Source organism: Macrobrachium rosenbergii, chromosome 22, assembly GCF_040412425.1.
Source record: "Macrobrachium rosenbergii isolate ZJJX-2024 chromosome 22, ASM4041242v1, whole genome shotgun sequence".
NCBI classification, from domain to species: Eukaryota; Metazoa; Arthropoda; class Malacostraca; order Decapoda; family Palaemonidae; genus Macrobrachium; species Macrobrachium rosenbergii.
In genome coordinates, this window is record NC_089762.1 from 34,888,911 (window position 1) to 34,911,784 (window position 22,874).

Here is a 22,874-nt window from a genome sequence, read left to right on the forward strand (position 1 = left end):
ACAGAAGTAAACCCCTCCATTTGACGAATGAATCACATTGCAAGAAACAATCTTTCACACTGGCCCTCGTCACCATGCAGCAATGTCCAGTGAGACGACAAAATATAATCTTTAAACATTTATCTGCCCCGCAGCGCTTTTTACCATCTAATTATAGCCTAAATAAAAATTCTAAATGATAAATGACATGCAGCTTAGTATATACTTAATTTTTTCAATCACTAATTTACCACAGCAAGAGCGGTGGGACTTTTTCCGTTTTCTCCCTTTGTTCGTACACTTGGGGCTCACGGATAAAATGTCATTTTTTGCATTATTTCACTTACATTTTGCGCTTTAAATCATATCGTCTTTAACTTCAACGATCCCAAAGTAGAATATTTAAACTGATACACCCACATACTTACATATTTACATATATTCATAAACACACACGCACACATACATACATACACATACATGTGTGTATATGTATGTATATATGTATAGATTATACACAGACAGATAGATAGATAGATAGATAGGTAGACAGACTGATGTTCTAGAAGTATGTTTGGCATTACCCGCGTTGAAGAGAAGTTAGGCTATAAATGTCTAGAATTTTAATAAACGGAGCCTTGTTAATAGCAATAAAGTACGACTGAGTTCCTCGTATATAAAGTTATATATTCATGAAGAATATATATATATATATATATATATATATATATATATATATATATATATATATATATGTGTGTGTGTGTGTGTGTGTGTGTGTGTGTGTGTGTGTGTGTGTGTGTGTGTGTACATAACTTGTTTATGAAACTAAAATAAGAACATGTGATTAATTAAAAATTAAATAGTTGTACTTGTTTACGTGCGTTTTCAAGACAAATATTTAAAATGAGAGAACTGATGAATTAACTGGGGCCAGCTCCCAAGGCCAATGCCTAATCATACGTAAATTGTATGAAATTGTCTTTGCTCCATACATTACAGATGTGATTAGGTCCCATTTTAAAAGATGTCGGAATGAAAAGAATCATTAACGTAAGAATGTTCCTCTGGTTACATTGCAATACGGCATGTAAAGCCTGTCAACGGCAATTACAAACACCCTTGAATGCGTTATCTAATCATGTGTTTCTTTTATCAAACGGTAGTTCATGCATCGCAGAGATAAAGTGATATATCATGGCAATCTCGCTCTTTTTAGCTCCGTCTCTCGCTCAGTCTTACAGATGTTTCAATCTAAAACGCTAGTGCAGTAACCGCTTCTCCGTATTTGAACCCGTATCTTCTCTCGTCAAGGCGCCAACATTCAGAACACATATCAGTTAGAAAATGTCTTCAGAGATGTGTACATATTCAAAACTAAATAACATTTAAGTTTGTGGATATTTTGTTTAAGCCATGGACTGTCCCACAAATGTGTTGCTAAGGGAAAATACAATGAAGAAATTCAGTGCGTCCAAAACTCTAGAACTTCTATGCAACAGGTTGAACGACGGCCTTCGATATGTCTCGCAGAAAATCTCACAGGTACTGGCCTGGACCGATCAGAAAATGAACAGCCACTTTGACATTTATCTGTTTCTCAAATACTCTTTGATGTATTGTGTAATATGGTGTGTGTCCGAAATAGGACTGAGCTGGGTGATGCTGAGCATCATATATCTCGTATTAATGAAAGAGAAAAAAGACAAACTGACTGTACGTTTGTTGTTGGCCTACATGAACATTCCTACGATCAAATCCATCTACATAGCAGCACCGAAAGAGAGACCCTCTTGGGTAAGTTTAATGTTACCAGTAGTTCAGAGCGATTGCCTTAAATTGTTGCCTCTTCTTCTTTTTTGTGTACATTCACCAACTCAATTGGTTCGCGAGACAACTTGTGGCTCTACTGCTATATAGTACTACGGCCAACGATGACACGTCGTTTCCCCCGCCCACCCCTCTCAACTCAGTTGCACCAATATCAAGAGCATGCCCTCACACTTACTTCTCTCCTTTATTTGTGGAATTATCGATGGAATATATTATATTTAGATGAGAAGCTTTTCAGAGACGTTGATCAGAAAATATATAGCTTGTTAACATAACCTAGGGGAGGCAAAAGTTTTCTGCATGACGATGTTGTTGATTTCTCACAGATAAAACTGTAAGAGTCACACATATTGAATAAAGACACATGCCTGTCATTTACCTGTTTCAGAATTATCTTTTATTTATTTATTTATTTATTTTTGTTAAAGTAGTCTTTCCCCCATTCTCTGCATTCTGATGATTAAGGCGACATAATATGGCACGAATTGGTCGGTGAATAAAGTGGGATTTAGAGAGAAGAGTGGAGTCTCACATTTGAACACTGCTCAAGGCTTTAAAAGTTAGAGACAGTTCCGAAACAATCTTATGCCTGATGCTGTTTTGGGGATCTTAGACTAAGTCACTGAAAATCAGAGGTATTATAGTATCTCAACGTCACAAGATAACCTTTAATAATCTCATTTGGCCCGTAAAAAAATTATTTAATACATATTCTAAGAAACAAATAAGGTTATGAATCGGCGGTATTAAGTCAAATTTAAGTGATTTCCCTGACTGTGATTACTTTGATCTGATTATTATATTTTGAAAGATTCGGCAGCATATATCACTAATAAATTTGGTAATTTCTGAATTCCTAAACCCATATTCTGCCTATCAGCGTTAGATTTATTTCCATAGCTCTACATCTTAGAGATTGAAGGGATATTATTGAGGTAAAGATCATTCACAAGATTCCCACATATGCCTCTTCCGTCGTATAAATCTCGGAAAAAAGAAAAATGACATTCTGGTATCTGAGATTCAGCCTACCTCTGCATGAGCTTTCAAGGCATATCATCAGACTAATATATCACGATATAAGACTACGGAAATTTATTAATCATTATCCATTTACCAAGGCTCGCGTAACGTGCAAAGCTTCCAAAAATCTTTGGCGCCAATAGGTGCTTTATCAGTTAGGTTTTAGTTTTCATGTAAGTTCTCATCCTACATGGATCTTGAGTTATCCTGATCAAGGGACCATATGGGATAAAGGTTGTTCTGTCGTGTCTTTAACTTTCCAGGACCCTTTCATTAGTTTTCTGAAAAGGAAAACTATTGTGCTATCTTTGTTTGTCCGTCCGCACTTTTTCTGTCCGCCTTCAGGTCTTGAAAGCTACTGACGCTAGAGGGTTGCAAATTGGTATGTTGATCAACCATCCTCCAATCATCAAACCTACCAAATTGAATCTTTAACCTCAATAGTTTTCTTTTATTTAAGGTTCAACCTAGCCATAATCGTGCGTCTGGCAACGATATAAACCATCATCAGGCCGTGGTTAAAGTTTAATGGGCAGCACTCATACAGAGACCACCGAAAGATAGATGTATTTTTCGGTGGCCTTGATTAAACGCTGTAGCAGTTGTACAGAAAACTCGATTGCGCCGAAGAAACTTCGGCACATTTTTTACTTGTTTTATGTCAAGCACAGGTCGCACTAAGATCCAGAGAATACCTTTTACATTTTCTTTGAACCTTTGGTCATGATATTCTACAGACGCCTAGTAATAGACTTAGTACCTCACCCAAACAGCACTATACTGCTTTAATTATACAATTCTAGGTTTGGTGGCTCGTTGTATCATTCTCCTCTCATACTTGATACAGACTGGCTAATTATGATAACAAATTATCTATTAATTGGAGTGGCATCGATTTAACTCAACAAATACCATCTTTATCCATTCAGTTAATTTCGTTATGTTGCGAAATTTGACTTTGTAACTATTTAACAGTTTCTCTCCAGTGAGAAAATTTCAGATAATCATTACAGGAACATCATCAGTCCTTCAACTAGACCTAGGTTTGTATTGCATAAGAATGACTTTCTTGGCTTTTCTTTTCGTGAATAGAGAACAGAAACAAGTGGGTCTGAATTAGCCTCAAACCCGAATGACGTTTGAGGTGGGAGAGATTTCTTACATTACCGATAATCCGGGAAAATTCCTCTGAAATGCCGACAAAGAATTAGATACGAGTGATTAACACTCTGTCCTTTACCAGGAACCAATTTTTTTCAAGAGCTGTACCGATAATCCCCACATCGTAAATACACTTATCTTTGTACAATTACGTTAATTTTACGGATCATATTTTATCTTTATCATAAGAGGTGAGTTGTTTTCTTGCATTTTTTTTTTTTTTTTTGTCTTGGGTGTCATTATTTCTGTGGACAGGTTATAACTATAGGCCAGGCACGGATTACGTTGACTGAATGAATAACGTAATCAAGAAATGGTTCTCGTGGCTTTATCGACAGGGAGATAAGAGGTGTTAAAAGCCTCCTTCATAATTTACCATATGATAAGTACTTCTGAGCTCTAAAAAAAAAAAAAAACTCACATTTTACCAGAAGTGTCATCTCCAACAGAAATACTGCCGGGAAAAACTCCCAATTTTCATTCCAGGCTAAAGAACCATCGTGTGATAACTTTCTCATAAGATGGCAACAGCAGTCTGGAACTATGTACGCATATGACACCAGTAGCCGGTAACTTGATCATCTTGAGAGTAGACAAATAATATCGGCCTCAAAAAGTGAAATTGCAGGCTCGGATGAGCCGTTGTAAATCTTACCGAATGGCGTTTACTAGAGTCCACCAGCATACGATAATAAGCACTTGCAATCACAGCTAGGTTTTTAGTAATTCATCTGAAAACCATAAAAGGTATAGTATATGTTGAGTGTTTGTGAAGTAATTCCATCTGCTTAAGAAAGTACGACACACATTTTTTCTTTCCCCGAATGGATTAATCCAGAGGTCTTTGATTCATTTGTGGATTAAGTCTTGTCGAACCAATGTACTACAGTGTCAACGTATAACTGGTTACCAAGTCATAATCGTATTTATGCTGATTTATCGATTAAAGATGATTTATTCTTACACGAATACTTTTATTCCTAGCCAGTGTATCTATGTTACTATTGTAAACTGTTATATGTTCATTACTCGAATAGTCTCGTTAATGATTCTGCACTGTATGCAGTCTGATACGCGTGCATAGTAGAGCCTTTATTCTGATATTTATGTAAAATTAATCGCAGGTCTGAATCGAAATTTTCATGATTTAATATTTAGGATACCTGTCCTCAGTGTAAGAAACAGAATGTACCCTACCTGAATAATTCGTCTCCAATGAGAATTAGCTATGACCTAATTCTAATCATTGGTGTGTCATTACGCCAAGGTACAGGAGAAATTGCAGGTAATATATTTTATTTTGTATTCACTTGAATGCCGTTGATGTTAATATTTGCGAAACGTATCAATTTTTTATGAGAAATTTAATGCTTTTATTTTTTGCATTGTCAACACATGACATTCAGTAATGCAGTAAATTATCCACAAGAAGATGCTTATAAGTACACAGTTACCATATTTCTCATTTATTTTCTCTTCTTTCGCCGAGAGCACAAAACTAACACGGAAGCGATTTTATTGATATCCTTCGATGACTCAGTGACATCATTTGTGACGGGTTATCTGTTATCAGAATCACGGTAGTTACCTTATCGGAACATCAACAAGATCACATTACACATTTTATCAAGCAGCTTAATTGCTAAATGATTACGTCGACCGAATTTGCGCCGGTTTGTCCGCCCTTCCATAAATATTACATTGGGTAAAACTAGACTTATGAAATGACTGCTTTGTCACCTGTGGATGCAAGGCAAGAAGGCCTACATGACACGTAAAGTCATGAACATAGGCTATGTGCGCACATCCATTATGGAGAGAGAGAGAGAGAGAGAGAGAGAGAGAGAGAGAGAGAGAGAGAGAGAGATTAGTATCATAAACATTTCAGATCCTCCAGCAAGGTCATGATAGCTGAAAATATACTAATGCAATTTGTATAAAAAAAAAGCACACACATAAGGGTGGTGGGGTTGGTAATTTGGATCTTTCCTAGACAGCGACCCCGAAGGGTTTTCGGGGTCGTACCGTCGTTATCTTCGGAAAATAAGAAAATTAGCCTGCTGTTCCTTCTCTCATACGCAGTAGGCGACTGGTCCTTGTCTCCTACGCAGCGGAACTTTCGTGCACCACGTACATTGTCGCTGGATCAAGATTTACTGAGGAGAGTAAGGCGGAAAAGGGAACGCAATATTAAAGCCCAAAACTCACGACTTGGCATCGTTTCTAAACATAGCACTTTCAGCACATGGAGAGAGCAAGAATAACATCCACCGCTATCTTTGGTGATAACAACAGTATAATCGCCACATAAAGTTTTTAAAACGTGATGTCAGTGACGAAAATTAGAAAATGAAAATAAAAGTTTATATAGAAACTGGCACTGCCACTCCACCGTCCCTCCCATTCAGTGGACATTAACATTGTTACCACATACAAAATACATGGAACCTCTCTCTCTCTCTCTCTCTCTCTCTCTCTCTCTCTCTCTCTCTCTCTCTCTGTTGTGTAAAATTTTCATGATCAATGAATGGTGTCATGAAAGTTCGCCATACAATTTGATGCCGATAGCAAAAGTATGACTAATTTTTGATTAACGTTGTGAGAAAATAGTTTGTATTTTCGTTTAGTGTGGGTTATTCGAAGTATATCGATACATCATGGCACATTGTTGTACAGTACTAAAACAGTGATTTGCAGAAAATGTTGCAAAACTGTTATATATTCATTATCTTTCTTGAGTCACGAAAGATGATGAATATAATAAACACAGTGAAGACCTTTCCTGTAACATTTAATCCACCCAGCTCGACTTTTTGTTCTCACAATATATATATATATATATATATATATATATATATATATATATATATATATATATATATATATATATATATATATATATATATATATATATATATATATATATATATATATATTGTGAGGAAAAAAAGTCGAACTAAATATTAACTTATTTATTCTCCTGGGCTCAGGTATAGGCTACATGACAGAGTGAGGACGGAAACGTAGTGCTCCGACCTCCGATAGCCGTGACCTGCACTCTGAGCAATTTGTGTTTGTTGACAGTCAAACAAATGGCAATTTTAAGAGACATAACATACATACAATTATAAAATATATATCGGCAGAAAGGCCAGGAAATTCTACATATGAATATTTACATGAGATTCTTGTGATGCATGAACGTGATTGATGCGAAATGAAGAGACGTCTGACGTCTTTACAATATATATATATATATATATATATATATATATATATATATATATATATATATATATATATATATATATATATATATATATATATATATGCATAGCCCTTTATCTTTCAGGGGTGACTTGCAAGAGGAGAATGGGCAAGGATCGCAACCACATTCACGCTTAAACTGCTAAATCGTTCCTGAACCCCTCGTGCAGAAAATTTCCACAGCAGCAGCAGCTCTATTCACCTCCAGAAAGGGTCCACCAGCAGCACATTGAACCCCCTTACACATACTTTGCCACTCAGCTGTATCTGGCACAAACATACTTTTGCATCTGGTTGCCGATGTCCTTTCTTTCCAATACTTTCTTCACAAAGTTAAGTACACCTTAGTTTAACCAGACCACTGAGCTGATTAACAGCTCTCCTAGGGCTGACCCGAAGGATTAAATTTATTTTATGGGGCTAAGAACCAATTAGTTACCGGGACCTACAGCTTATTGTGGAATCCGAACCACATTATAACAAGAAATGAATTTCTATCACCAGAAATAAATTCCTCTAATTCTTCATTGGCCAGTCAGAGAATCGAACGCAGGGCCAGCAGGATGCTATCCGAGAACGACATCAACCCGTCCAATGAGGAACGTACAACCATCAATAGATCTCTTTCTAGGTTTTCCTCTCCTCCGTCTCCCAACACTCACATTGTGTACTCTTTTTACTAACCTTTTACATTTCATTCTTTCCACATAACTATGCTGCCTCAAAGTACTCTTATCCGTCCTTTCACCAATGCTAACTCTTTTACTACCTCTTCTCCATATCTCATCATTTCTCACAATTTAATTTCTTCTTGTACCACAAATGCTATGTAAATAATACATCTCTACATCTACTTTCTTTCATCTGCATTTAATACCCACACTTCACTTCCATAAAGGGTACTTGGTTCAACATTACCGTCTCCCATTCCAAGCTTGGCTTTCTAGACACTTCAAGTTTCCTCCCAATCCTCTGCACACAATCTGCTCCCTTTCTTGCTTCACCTACTCTGTAACTCACTTCTCCCATCTTACCATCATCTGAAGTATTAACTTCCAAATATTTTTAAGTCTACTGGCTTCATTCTCTCATCGTGCATGAAAGCATTCTCTGTTCCATCTTCCATGTTTTAATACAAGGAATTGCAAGCAAAGATACTACTTGTTGAGATGGACTGTGTGTTAAAGGTATTATTCATTCAATGCATACATACTTTCTAAACACCGACTCACTCTACAAGCAATCAGTTGTACCTTTTCTATATATTCTAAAGAAAACCAATTCCCTCAACAAATCCTTAGATATCATTCGATCTATATGCAACAGTCTGTCAAAGAACCCTCCTCATCCTGGCACTCATATTGGATACTGGGTCTCTTCGACCAATAAGAGCTATCTACCCATAGAGACCAAACATCATCACAAATTGGCTGGGGTTGCTTGTCCACTTAAGGCTTTCGCATTTTTTTGGTGTACCAACCAGACTCTCTCACGAGATTTGCTAATCTTCCCTAATTGTCTTCTTTATGCATGGAAAGGTATCACTGAATGGCAAAGGAACCCTTCTCTATGTTCGTTGCAATGTTCCTTGACAGTTGCAATTCTTTTCCTTCACCTCTATCACTATTGTATCCCAAGTGACCAAATGTTTACGGCGACCAAATAGTGTCATAACAGGAACTAGATCAATAGTTTTCTAAAAATTTAAAACGAGTCATGATTTTAAATGCTGTGGCTTTTGAGTAAAATTCGTGATTACAAAGATAATAATGGAATTCAAACTACATTATTCGCCCTCCGTTGTCTTCCTGTAAGTTAAGCACTTGAAAACCTGGCAAATTTAGCGATTTCTCTGGGAAAATCTTCAGATCACCGAAGGAAAAATAAGTTATTAATTCTGAATAGACCTAAGTTCAATAATGTTGTAGGCTATTCATGCCTTGACGCTGCGTGTGAATATTTCGTATGAAATGAAACTCTTCTCTGGGAAAATCTTTTTTTACTGCAAGATCACCGACAGAAAACAAACAGCAAGTTTCATCTAATTAAATGCTTGAAATTGGCATTTTCCTAAAAAGAAATTCAATAAATAACTCAGTTATTTGACCTAGTAGAAAGTACATGTCTAAAAAATAAGTTATATTGCCTTGACGCATGTTACTAAGTTATCCTAGAAATTTTTCGTTTCCCCTCTATTTGAAATTAAAATTGAAACTCTCTTACACTAAAAAGTGTAAGCCAAGACCAATCCCACCCAAATTGAGAAGAATTGCCTGAGTTAGCAATAATGCCACATTATTTTAGCAAAAAAAAAAAGGAGAAATCATACGCGTTAAAGTGCTTTAGACCCTTTAAAAGCTAGTGTGTACTATGAACAATTTCTGCATAGACATTGAATAACTCCCATTTTCTAAAAAAATTGTGTTTCCCTTGGTTTTACTATACATATGACTCAATTCCAAAGGTGTAAACCTCACCCTACTGGAAACATAACAGAAATCTACACAATTTCTGAAAATAAGAAAACTTTCATTTTACATAAAAACAGTTTAACCTATTGGGTGCATCTCAAAGATATTTCTTCATTCTGGAAACAGAAAAGAATAAGCCTCTTCCCTTCCCCTCAAAAAGCTCTGGTCTTCTGCTTCTTAAAAACCTACCATCTTTTTCTTTTTCCGCGCTAAAATAATAAAACAGAGGGCGTCAAATATGATCACAAGATGTGAAGGCATGATGAATAGTAGCAGAATCAGCAAAACTAAAAGGATGAAGAGTAGGCGTGTCAACAGCCGGCGTGGAGGGCATATTTTTTTGCTTATTTCGTTATTCGAATTTTTAGAGTACTACTCTTTCTTGGTCGTTGGTTACACAATCACTATGTGCAGATAAAACGTAAAAAAAGCACAAACTAAAAATAAAACCACAATCACCGAGTATATTTCACGTGAGGCTGGCTATATACCATTGTTTAGTTACAATTGATTATTTTAAAATAAATTACAAAACTGCGTATGCACAGTATATACGATAGCACTTCTGTCATTAGATAAAAAAAATATTAAAAATAAATACTCCCTCTTGTCCTATTTCGCTATTTTGAGAAATTTTCGATTTTTGGGTTTCTCGTCCTTAAGCCCCTCAAACTTGCCAAGTAGGCTGTTTAAACTTCCCACTGAAAATAAGAAAGCTTTCCATTTTATTATTTTTTTTCTTAAGAAAGAATAATTTAGTCATAATAATAAAGCAATCACAAATAAAAAACATACTGCGTACATATTTTCTTATGAATTTGAGTATTTGGGATGTAATTAACTGTGCACTCTATTTAGAGTATATCAGCTATATACCATTGCTCACACATTTTTTTAAAACTTCAATAGATCAAACAAAATCTACCGCTTATCCTTTTCTGAAACTTGGCAGGTGTTGAGATTTTATTATTTTATTTTTTTACTCACAAATGCTTACATTCTTGTACTAAAAGACCACAGTTTGTTTACACTGTACACCCACACACACTTTCTCTCTCTGTTGTGTCCTAAAATATAATTATGTGGACGATCCATATATCAATTAACAACTAAATTTACAATGTTATCATTAAATTATTGTAAAAAAGGGGGCTACACTGTAACAGACAAGGAATGTGCTACGAAATATGAGTCTGTTATTCCCAGCAAAATGTGTTGGTCATTTCAATATCCTCTTCCCGTTAGGAATAAAAAAAAAGTACCAGACTGTCTAGATGAGAGGAAGCTGAATGAGAAAAATAAAAGCAAGCACAAATGAATGACGTGGCGGAAAATTGCTCCCAACAAGAAAGCTGAAAGTGCTAAAGCTTTGTTTGGGTGTTGGCAATACTTGCAGAACCCAAGTCTGCTGGGTCCACCGGCTGAACCCTGTCACTCTCCTGCAGAGCTGGTGTTTGAACACCACTGCAACTGGTATTCGTATCCTCTTGTGTATTGAATAAATTCAGTGGAAATGACAACTCTAGCAAAGGAGAAGGTAGAGACACACGACGTCAGCGAAGATGTCGGACAGGCGTACGGAGAGTGGTTTTTCAATTACATGAAAATATTCGGTCGTAGGCTGTTTGAGTGGTTTATGGTGTATATGTTCGGGTACTACAGTGTCAGCTTTGGATGGCTTATGGCACCGTTACTCTTCCTCGTCTTGAGGGATAAGAGGGCTAAGGAGAAGAAGATTAAATTTGACATCATCCGTGCCATTGCCAATGCCGACGAAAAGGATATTCTGCAGGAATTCCAGCGATTCGCCAATCTTCCGTCGTGGGTGAGTATGTGCTTGCGAGGCGGAAGGGTGAAGGAGGTCACTATCTTCCCTGCGTTCGTGGGCGTGCAAAAATTTTGCGATTTTGTTATTTTGGCGTACCATCTTTGTTTTTCGTAATTGTATTTATTCCTTTAATTTTTTAGAACCAACAGCTGACAAGAATTAGAATTAAGTTGATTTTGGGGCTTGGATGGTATGCGTCTACGGTACTCGGTTTAGTTTTGTTTATTTACGGTTTGTTATTATTTTGGTCCCTCGCCGATGTCACCCTCAGATTCAGTTGTCATGTAAACATTTAAGCAGAAATATTCGAAGTAACCTATGGTGATTCTCATATGTGTCAGATCCATACCCAGAAACATGACTGTTCCAACTTTGTTTTTTTTATAGCATTGGTTTTATGAAATTTCTTAATTGGGAGGCTTTACAGCCCAATAGAAGACTCGGAAACAACCATTCGAAGTGCACCTAGGCTCTGATAACTTTAGATCACAATGTAGCTAGTCTAAATGCAGCCCATTTTGTACGTTAGCTACCCCATTGTGGGCTGGGGTCTCTAGTTTACCTCTTTACGAAAGGAGTTAATTCTGTCCTTGTTTGTGCCTACAGCTTTGCAAGGACATCGTAAAATAACATTTCGTAACATTGATGACAGGTGATTGCTGGTTAATGTGTATTTAAAGCCTCGAGTTGAAAGCATTTTACTTTATACAGGAGGCCATTGTCTTGTTTTTTATTCCTGAATAGCCATTACCTTATATCACAAACCTAGGAGCTTAAAGCTCATTGTATATCTTTAGTGAAAAAAAAATTTAGGATACCCTAGGCCTACCATGCAAGGTGTTAGATGTAAGGACAAATTGAAACAAGAATAATTTATTCAATCCACACCATTTAGATTAGAGGTTAGGACACATGAAACCACAACATACTGCAAGCACTAATTTACTAAAGCATATAAGAAGGCAGGGGTACAAAATGACAAAGGTAGCAAGCTGTCAAAACTGTCACAAATACCTGCAACCTTGAAGTTGCACCAGGTTGTGAGTCAGTGCCTTTCAACTCCAAATTACTGCCACATGCAGTCTGGACACCTTTCCCTGCTTTTACATGCAGATAATGATTGCGAAAGCGGTGGCAGTGATTGGCTGGGAATTTGTGCGGCCAGTAACCCCGTCATCCCAGTGCCTAGTAACATGGCTGACAACCCCAAATGTCAGAATGTCAGTAAATTGACATTAAAACACTGTGAAACCTGCAATTGGAGTCACATCCAGTAGTCTCCCCCATTGAATACCAGAAATAAGGTTAAATTGTTATGGGTGAAAAGCTGCTATTACATTGTATCTTTATACTGTACAGCATATCAAACTGAATAAGATAGGAACAAGTTTATATACACATCACTGTACTTAGATGCCTTACTGTGTTCTGCATTTTGAATTATTCATAAGCTGTGTCCAAAGGCTTAAATAACACATGAATAGATATTTACATGCTTTACATACATAAAACTAACAGGTAAGATAACCTGCAAAGTCATTTTAGTATTAGAAACTACTGTATTAAATATCACTGTCACTTGTAATCTCAAATATAAATGAATTGATCAAATATTTAAGTTCACTGCTATGTATAATGAAAAGGTGAGGCTATAATCAAATTTATCTCAGTAACCAAGAGGGAAGTTCTTATGGATAAAATATTAAGTCCAGTCCATCCATACAAACTTGTAGATCTGTAGAATTGTAATATGATAAGACAAAAAGTCAAACAAAAGTTGGAAGTTATAGTAACTTTTATGAAATTAAAGTTGTATGCAATGTATTTTAGTAAGAAATGTGTAAATGCCTTCAATATCTACATAAATAAATGACCGTACAGGTATCCAGTACTTGATGTGGGCCATTATTAGTACTGTACTAAGAGACTAAGAATCTTGGATATATAGAATTAACAAGTAATTGTCGTTTTTATTCAGTAATAGGTCTTGAATAAATGTGAAAGTAAGACCTTATCTTGGTCTTCTGGTGGTATTATTTTAGTTTGAACGGGAACTTTAAAATTTAAATTTAAATTGTATATGGTAATTCTGAGCAATAGTTCTGCATCATTTTCGGAAGTTAAAACCTAAGACATCGCTCAAAAACTCTTGTTTTTTTTGCTGCAGTATCAATAAAACTGTGGGTAAACCCTTTCAACCATCCAACAATCTTGGAGGACCACAGGTGGGAACCGGGGGTTTGGGGTGGGGGAGACAAAGCTGGGGAAAATCAGTAAAATGAGTAAAATATCAGTTAAAACAATGTTAAATGGAAAAAGGCTGTGGCGGAACGCTGCTTCGTAGCTTATTCGCATTTTAAAAGATTCTTGGCAAGCTCGTATGTTCTGGCAAGCAGTAATATCTGTATTCAGTGTAGAGTATAGGTAGTTGGGAACCACAGACTTGTCACACCGAAAACCCTTTTTGTTAAAATCTACTCTACAGACACTATTACACTCGGGGCACAGTTTTTCACGTAAAATTAAGCCATGATTTTGAGAATATACCACAAGCTTTTCTATATTTGCAGTATAAATATGACAAAACTGTCCGTAACTCACAAAACACTCAACACATGTTAACACTTCTGACGATGAATCCTCCATGCTATCGAATGGACTTTGCAATGCAGACTGACCACGGGAAAACAAAGATGGCTAACCTTTCTTGAAAATGATATTCTTCTGCGACGAGAAACAAAAGAAAATCAAAAGCATTGAGTACAGACCCTCTCGTTGGCTATAGTGACGTAATGACTTGCGTAATTGGTTACTTTTTTAAAAAAAGACAGTTGACTGGTTGTCGTAGTCTTTCAGAACTAGATTCTTACAGTGATTTTTGCATGTTATGCATTCAGTTTACAAACAGCAGCACACGGATCACATCATTTTTGGAGTTAGTTTTTGACTGAAGCATTTTAAATTGGAGTCGCTTTTTTCATTACTTAGAATTGTTTCCCCAACACGAAATAAAAAGCGAACGATTATTCAGTATATTTACAATCAACATAGGTGTCTATTTTTCACTTAAATGAGTGCGGAACTGTTGCTCAGATTTACCTTATATCTATCCATGTGCATATTACTGTACACCAAAGAATGAATAACTTTTCTTCTTTGATAACTTTCATTTCAAATGTATATTATAGTTAGAGATACAGTATTGGTTGAATGCAGAAATTATAACCTATGATGCCTAGCATGGCCCCCTAGGTTAGGTTAGATTAGGTTATAGACTGTTAATATCTGTACAGCTTTTTTAAAAATGTTAATGAAACGCAGAGAACCTTCTTTAAAGGTTGTTGCCTTTCTTGGATTTGGGGCTTTGCTGACCTCTTTACTCCAAAATATATTGAATATACAAGCTTTTAATTGTTGGAAATGGCAGTTATGTTACCATTCCTTGTTAGTCCTGTGAAGATTTAGTTCCAGAAATATTTAATGAAATTTTTTGCAAGCTGTAAGACACTATTGAAAGTGAAAATTGACTGTCGATGGTGGTTGTTTGTACAGATTCCTTTGTTTTTGTCTGGATCACAAAAATGCCCAAATGGTTAACGTTACAAATTATTATTTTCCAAGAAAACAAGGAACTACTATAGCTTTCACATGGGGAAGTAGCTCAGTGGTCTGGTAAAACTAAGGTATACTTACTTTAGTACTAGAAAGGGATATGTATAAATGTAGGGAAGGGGGAGATTTTAAAAAATTGGTGCTTTTGAGGTTTTGGACACTGTCATCTTGATTTTTACACTGATGAAGCCGATATATGCAAATCTAGTTGCATAGCCAATATTTGGTGAAGCGCAAAAATTACAGTGAACCTTCATATGAGTTCATAATGAGAAGTTTAAACCAGTAGGCCAAGTGGGAGTAAATGATTAAGAACTGTACAGTGGGTTTGGCAAACATTTCTACTAGGGCGGGGTCACTGTATGTTGGAAAATCTACAATATAAAAAGCTGAATAGTACGTTTATCCAATATCAAAGGTATTCTTGGTTATTGGTGTGAAAATGAGATTGTAAATAAAACATTCAATAATATATTGTAGTATGGCAGCCTTGTGGTTTGAAGAAAATTAGGTACTGCAACCGTTTGGCCAAAAAATTATCTACTGTAAAGCTTAGTATATAGTATCACATACTGTACAGATCAGTACAGTAAGCTTTCTAGTTATCATATATAATATTTTTGTATGAAAATAAACTGTTAGATGCTTCATTATGAACAATATCATAAGCAACATTAGGCTGATGAAGTATACAAAGGGGTGTATCATGAAAAATTTGAGCCTTTTAAAACAAGTAACTGGCATATACAGTAGTTACATTTGTAAGTGTAAAGTAGTGTAGGATGAAAATGGATTTTGTTACATGTTCGTTTTGAGAAATCAATGATGGGAAGAGTATCGAGAGTGGTTGGAACTACAAGCTGAACTGATATTGACGTGGGCTTATAGGCCTAACGCAAAAGCCTCAAGAAGAAAGCCTAACGCTGAGGGATATAACTTGACTGTGTAGGCGAGACCTACACAGAATCACTACTGTGTAATACTTGGTCTTTGCTTCGGATTGTCAACATGCTTTGTAGGACGTTAATACAGGGTCAGCATGCTTTCATTATTCTTCTGTCATGCTTATAGTGTCTTCCTGTTTGAAGTTTTGATGAATGTTTGTATTGTAGTATTTTGAACTTGTTTTTATATAGATGTGTCATAAGCTCTTTTTTGAGATACTTTGAAATAATATGTTTATTCATTTTGAAAGCCTTTTCTTGTGATAAGTGCGAGGAGACACTGCAAAAACTCAGGTCACCTCAGGCGCTGTGTGGGATGTGCAATTTCATTTGACATGTTCACATGTTAGCATAGGCATTCGAAGGCTCATAGGGAGCACTCCGCGTTAATGGTCAAATCCACACTTTCATAACACAGAAATGTCTTACTTTTCTTGAAAATTTTTATATTTTCAGTCTTCCTGATATCAAGTGGGAGCTAATTTCGCAATCTTCGGGGCAGCAAATTTGAAAGATCGAGACCCAACACTCCAAGTGCTCCTTGGCTCGGATGACTTGAAACCAGCAATTGCTAGTCCTATGTTGACTGCATTCGTTATTTGTTTTATGCACAATAAATCTTACAGTTAGTCTGGACATCTAATTTTGATAATATGCTGGATAATAACAGAGTTCGAAGCATTATTCTAGTTTCATAGGTAGCCAGTGCAACTGGCTGCATGCGTGTAAAAATCCCTTTGTTAATCTGCTGCTCTGTTTAGTATATTTTGCTGATTCATAAGTTGTATCGTAGTAGAATATGATTGTTAAAGTTGCAATAGCCCACTCAGTGACATGTTGACCTCTGTTTAATGCAAATGCAGTCGTGATAACGTTCACCTATCCCAGCTATTAAAGCTTACGCTTAGGTCTCATATTTAGAAAGTTTCTCAAATATTTAGATTGCAGGTGGATGAGTAATTCTCTCTCTCTCTCTCTGTTTTTTGTTTTCTGGCATTGCATCTCATTTTTGTTTTTGTGACAGTTTTTTCTTTACTGCCATACATTTTTCTTCCTTCCAGTGTTTTATTTCTCTTAACTCTGAGGTGAGGTCAGTCGTATGTCACACGTTATGTGACTGGCCAGGCCGTATCGTATTTTGAAGACAGATGTAAAAGGTTTAGTAGAGAAGCGGGAATATTAAAATGAGAATGATGCATGGTTGTGAAGACATGGATGACGTTTTGTGACATTGCATTTTGTATTTTCTTGCTAGAATCAGCTGTGTTTTGATCTAGTTGTAACTATATGATATGGGCTATCCTTCCTTAGTTGAGGGATGCTACCATTTCTTGTGGCAATGGTTATCATGTTCCTTTGGGATCATGAAACTTAATGGTGTATTCTCAGGCCGGAGATGATCGCAGTCATGGTTCAGTTATGGTTGCAGTGAGAGCATAATTGTAGCCTAAACGGAAGATGGTTTTAAGGCCAGGGCGAAGATGGCATGGAGGGTTGAATTTGTGGCAGCTGTAGTTGATTGGTATAATAGCAGATTCATGGGATAACCTTGATTGGAAGTGTATATGAGAAGCGGTTGTAACGTCGTATATATTTGGTATCGTCCAAGGAACGATATAAAGAAATTTATGTACGACTAAGTTTTTATGCAGCTTGGGTTCTTAGTGTCATTACCAAATTCAGAATTAAATTATTGGTGACCATTTGCATTACGATTCAGCATTAAAACCATATTCATTTTGCCTACGAATAGCTGCGCATGGCTTCTTATAAGGCAATGCCCGTTCAACATTCTGCTTGTAACAGTGCTGCTTCTGTGGTTGGTAGAGAGGATATGTGGGAGCCATATCAGCTTCCGGTTCACGAGCCCGTTTACATCCACATATGTCGGGTGTTCCGGATCTTTTCAGCAGCTCCTTTAAACACACACACACACACACACACACACACACACACACACACACACACACACACACACATTACCTAACGATAAATGGCGCAATGCTGTATCTGTCTTGATGAACTAAAAGCCCCGTCTCCAGACGTTTGTAATATCATCATTCTGGAAATGGCCGTCATTTAAAAGTTTCGCGACATTTACCAAGAGAATCCGGAGATTGACGTAAGATATTGAAAAGTAGGCTTATCATTCGAGCCCCTATGTTCACGGTAGAGAACGACAGGATTTTGGTATAGATGAGTGACGTCACCGTATGAATAACAGATTAACCCGCGTGGAATCGTATTGTTAGGAATACGAAACGGAACTCTGTTTTGTCATACCAGTACGGTTTGCACATCTTGCATTGTTTATATATATATATATATATATATATATATATATATATATATATATATATATATATATATATATATATATATATATATATATATATATACATACGTACGTATTACATACATACATTATATATATAAGAAATACAATTTTCTGCAAACTAACTTTTTTTTTATCCTTAAGGCTAAAGTTCTGAAGGGCATATTTTGTAAATTTTGTAAGTTTTGTTGAAATGTGTATAATACCTCAGGTGTCATTAGTCATGTTTTCAGAATCAACGCTTTGTTAATACTCTTATTAGTCTTAGCTGCCACGCATCGTCATGTCAACATGCTTTGAAGGACGTTATTAGAGGATCACGTTTTCTTGCACAGACACGACTGTTGAGGTAATGACCATTTTCAGAACATCGTAAGTATCCTAGGAACGCGATTTCCGTGTCATCTTGCAGCATACGTTACACAGTTATGCATTCAATGCATGCTTTGCAACACAGGGCTACCTGGCTTCATGCATATCCTCCCAGTCTCCTATCGTGCATTAGGATTTCCTCTTACGTAAACTAGCCTGCTGTCACACACATACAAACGCACAATCCAGGTGTTCGGTTCTTTGTATTTTACGAAAGAATATTTCATCACGAAATTGTTTTCGGGTTGTGATCTCACACCAATTGGTATTTCTTACAGAACCGTCAGTTGATGAAGCAAGGATGAGTCTATCATAAGCACCGAATGCGTCTATCTCTCCGTCTGTGTTTCTCTCTGTGAGCCACCGCATTGAGCACATGGCGGGAGGCGGGAGGCGGGGGGGAACCTTGGGGTGGGCTGGCTGGAGGAGTTGACATCACGGCTAAAATAGGAATTGTGGAGGCGTGCCTATCCTCTTCAGTCGCCGCCGCTTCATGGAAACCCATGAGAGCTTAGCACTTGAATATTTATCGACTTCTTATCGCTGAGATTTAATGACCCCGGTCGTGTTGTTGCATTGTATCTGTCTCGTACCGGAGTGGAGTCAGGGCAAGATTAAGACAATGACGAGTTTGACTGAAGTGGGAGGAGAGGGTATTGTTATAACTTTCACTTCCTCACTCGAGTGTCTTATATAGATTTTTTTTATCCGTTGCTGCTCCTTCATACTTGATTTTTCGTTGCTAAGGGTAGTCATATGATTCCTTTTGCCACTGACCTCTTCCATTAATTGGTTACCTGCCATTGTAGGCCTACTGTCCAGACACTGCGTTGCTTCTAAGTTGACATATCTAGAGACCAGCTGTACCAACTAGGTCGACCGTTATTTTGATGAAATGACACTATATGCGCTTGAAAAGGAAAGTCTTCTTTTTACCATCGTATTGCCAACATGCGATCAAGGTCACTTAAGAAAATCCAACCTCTCGCGTACCCACATCCAAAGTCGTTCCGCTGTGCCCCCTAAAAATGGCCTCTAGGATTGGGCTTGGTGATAATTCTTTCCTTGCAAAGGTCTCTCTTATCTCGCCTGATGTGGATGTGGTTAATTTCACTTGTAAGTCTTCATTGCAGTTAGTAACGCGCAATTACATAGCTAGGAACGTGGAAGAAGAAATTCCGGTCACGAAATTGTAATGATTCTTAACTTGAAAAGTGCAGTGCCCTAGAGAAGACAATGACTACAAAAAATGCAGCCTTCCGTGACTTGGCTACTCAAACACACGCAGTTCGAAACAGCCCTTTAAAGTTTGCAGGGTCTCCGTTCTGCATCACGCCATGACGTTTCTGCCATAGAAGTATGGTATAAATTGGTACCAATGGGACGACATAGAAGTCATGGCCAATTTTATTTAAGTACCCCATTCAAGTAGTCCTGAATGTATCATTTCCTAGTCTTATGTAAGGTTACCGGTTTTTTGTACTTGTAGAGTGTGCATGTAATTTTTTTTTAGTTTTTGAATTGTCACAGTTGCGTGCAGTTTCAATAAACCAGTTATTGTTACAGATTTAAAAATCTGTCTATTTTGGAAACATTACAAGTATCGGCTGTGGTAATGGTTATAACTAAACAAGCGAAGCATGATATTGATTTTTACACTGATGATGATGGTTCATTAAAGATTTTCATTACTTAATTGCGAATTGATCTCAGAACCTGTAGACGGACAAGACGTTTGTAAATCTTATCCACTTCATCTAAGGGTATAGATATATAAACGCTTGAACCCAAGTTGCTCTTTGTAGTTTTTGTTTAGACTTTCTAGTAGATTTTGAGGATAAACATTCTGAGGGCTGGAGAAATGCTAGCGTGGAGAACCTTTTCCCATGCTTGGTATGCGAACATGCCTCAGGCAAGACGTGTTTGTGTTAACTTCCACCCTCACCTGTTCGTCATCACATATCTTGGTCTTTGTGCTTGCTTGAGCTGCCATTTCATGGCATTGATTTGGTAAACATCTTGTGTCAAGTTGAGAGAAAGGTTTGGTTTTTCTCTAAACATTCTGTGGCCAAGTTTTTTTACATTGTCAAGATGGTTTTTTCCGGTAGGGATGCTCCACTTACACCCTCACATTTTCTTGTATGTTTTCAGGAAATCTGAACTTGATTCGTGTGTATGTATATATATATATATATATATATATATATATATATATATCAGCTTTATTTTTTTGTTAAACATTGGATTTTGCTATTTAATGCATTTAAATTCAATCGATCATCGTGCATGGCCAAGAAATCATGATATTATTTATCAGATGTTTATCACATGATTTGCCTCTTGTGATATTGCTTGCCTTGCGTCTTGTCCTATGGGTATGTCGTTTCCTTTATTTCCTTCATCCTGAGGGATTTCTGCCGCCTACAGTCTCATCTAAACTTTCGGTCCATGTCATTTCCTGTAACCTTATGCTTACATGGGGTACGTCATTATAACCTTTACCTTACTTGGAGTTACTTATATGATTTAAAAACTTGTACGCAGAACCCTGCTGGTTTTTATCACATTAGATTTGTTTGTTTCATTGAAATGGAGGACGAGTGTGTGGCTGCGGGGTTATTATAAACCACAGCGAGCGGTTTATAATGATGTACCGGCACTTTCTTATTTGTTACTTTGCATTGCGTCGGGTGGTTTGAATTTGACTTGTGACATTTGAACTATGACCTGACACAGTTCGGTGTTGTCTTTTTTGGTGCCCTTGCTTTAGGGTAACCCCCCCCCCCACAAGCATACACACATATAACTACATATAATATATATATATATATATATATATATATATATATATATATATATATATGTATGTCTTTATTTGTATAGGCTATATATACATATATAAATATGTGTGGGGGGAATACTCTGAAGCAAGGAAACCAAAAACCAGCACCGAACTGTATGAGGTCATAGTTCAAATGTCACATGTCAAACTTAAACAAATGTGCTGGTACGCGTGTGTATATTTTCTATATATATACAGTATACCGGTGTATATATATGTGTATATATATATATATATATATATATATATATATATATATATATATATATATATATATATTGTGTATTTTCATATACTCAGTAGCTCTTGTTTCTTCGCTGTATATTAACATTGTTTCGTGGTCTGTTGCTATGTGTTATTAGAATATAGTACACCTCTACTGGCTACTGCTGTTAAGCTCACCAAGTGTGGAGAACCTAGAGGCTGTCTATAGCATACACCTCTCCTTCACACCACCTGCGCCTCTGTTCACCCAGAACCCAATCTTTTCTGACTCACCGACGCCGGGACCCCGTTCTGGCACTTTATCCCCAATCATTATTATTGAATTGAGGCATCACACCAATTTCGGAGTAGTTCAAGACGTGTTTTCCACCGGCAATAAATGTTTATTGTAATAGGTACTGAAATACTTATTTCTAGCGATGTTCCTCACCATATCTACTGTAAGCGAGAAAATGTAGATCAAGAGGTAGACATCTTGTTCGCGTGAATGGAAACAGGAAAATTAATATACACTTCAAAATTACCATCAGTTTGGACCAAATAGTATGCCTGAAACCCAGCCAGTCTTGTATTCTGTGATTGTATTAATGCTTCAGCCATGTTTATTCTCAGCAGATTGGGAGGGGGAAGGAGAGATTCAGAACATATTGGGAGGGGGAGGGGAAGGGGTGGGAGAGATGGAGCCAAGCTACAGCTGCTACATTCGTATTTGGTACTAAGATAGCCGAGCGATGTAGGAGGGGCAGCCGTAATGGCGGGACACCTTCCCGGCGCCTCCATACAAGAAAAGGAAGACGAAGTTTCGTGCTTCTTTATTTTACTTTCAGTGTCGTAACATGATTGGGAATTTCACTCTTGTCTTTGAAATTAGGATATGTAACGATTTTGCAAGCACTGTGAATTAAGTATCAAGAATGATTTAGAAGGGGAATGCTTATGAAGTGGTTTAAACTTGACAACATAAGCCCAGTCGTCCTTCCGC

At 37.0% G+C, this 22,874-nt stretch overlaps 1 protein-coding gene across 17 annotated transcripts in view; it reads left to right on the forward strand.

Moving 5' to 3' along the window:
• The first annotated feature begins 1,213 nt into the window (after window positions 1–1,213).
• The window catches only part of Esyt2 (extended synaptotagmin-like protein 2), a 97,524-nt gene continuing 75,863 nt past the window's right edge, over window positions 1,214–22,874 (forward strand). For 6 of the 17 annotated variants that reach the window (XM_067124668.1, XM_067124671.1, XM_067124678.1 and 3 more), the window contains exon 1: window positions 1,702–1,776. In XM_067124668.1, the coding sequence (XP_066980769.1) occupies window positions 1,717–1,776 (60 nt within the window). In that variant the 5' untranslated portion in view covers window positions 1,702–1,716. Of the gene's footprint in view, window positions 1,777–11,083; window positions 11,560–18,866; window positions 19,015–22,874 lie in introns of those variants that run through there. The other 11 variants (XM_067124673.1, XM_067124675.1, XM_067124680.1 and 8 more) reach the window with 8 other exon arrangements.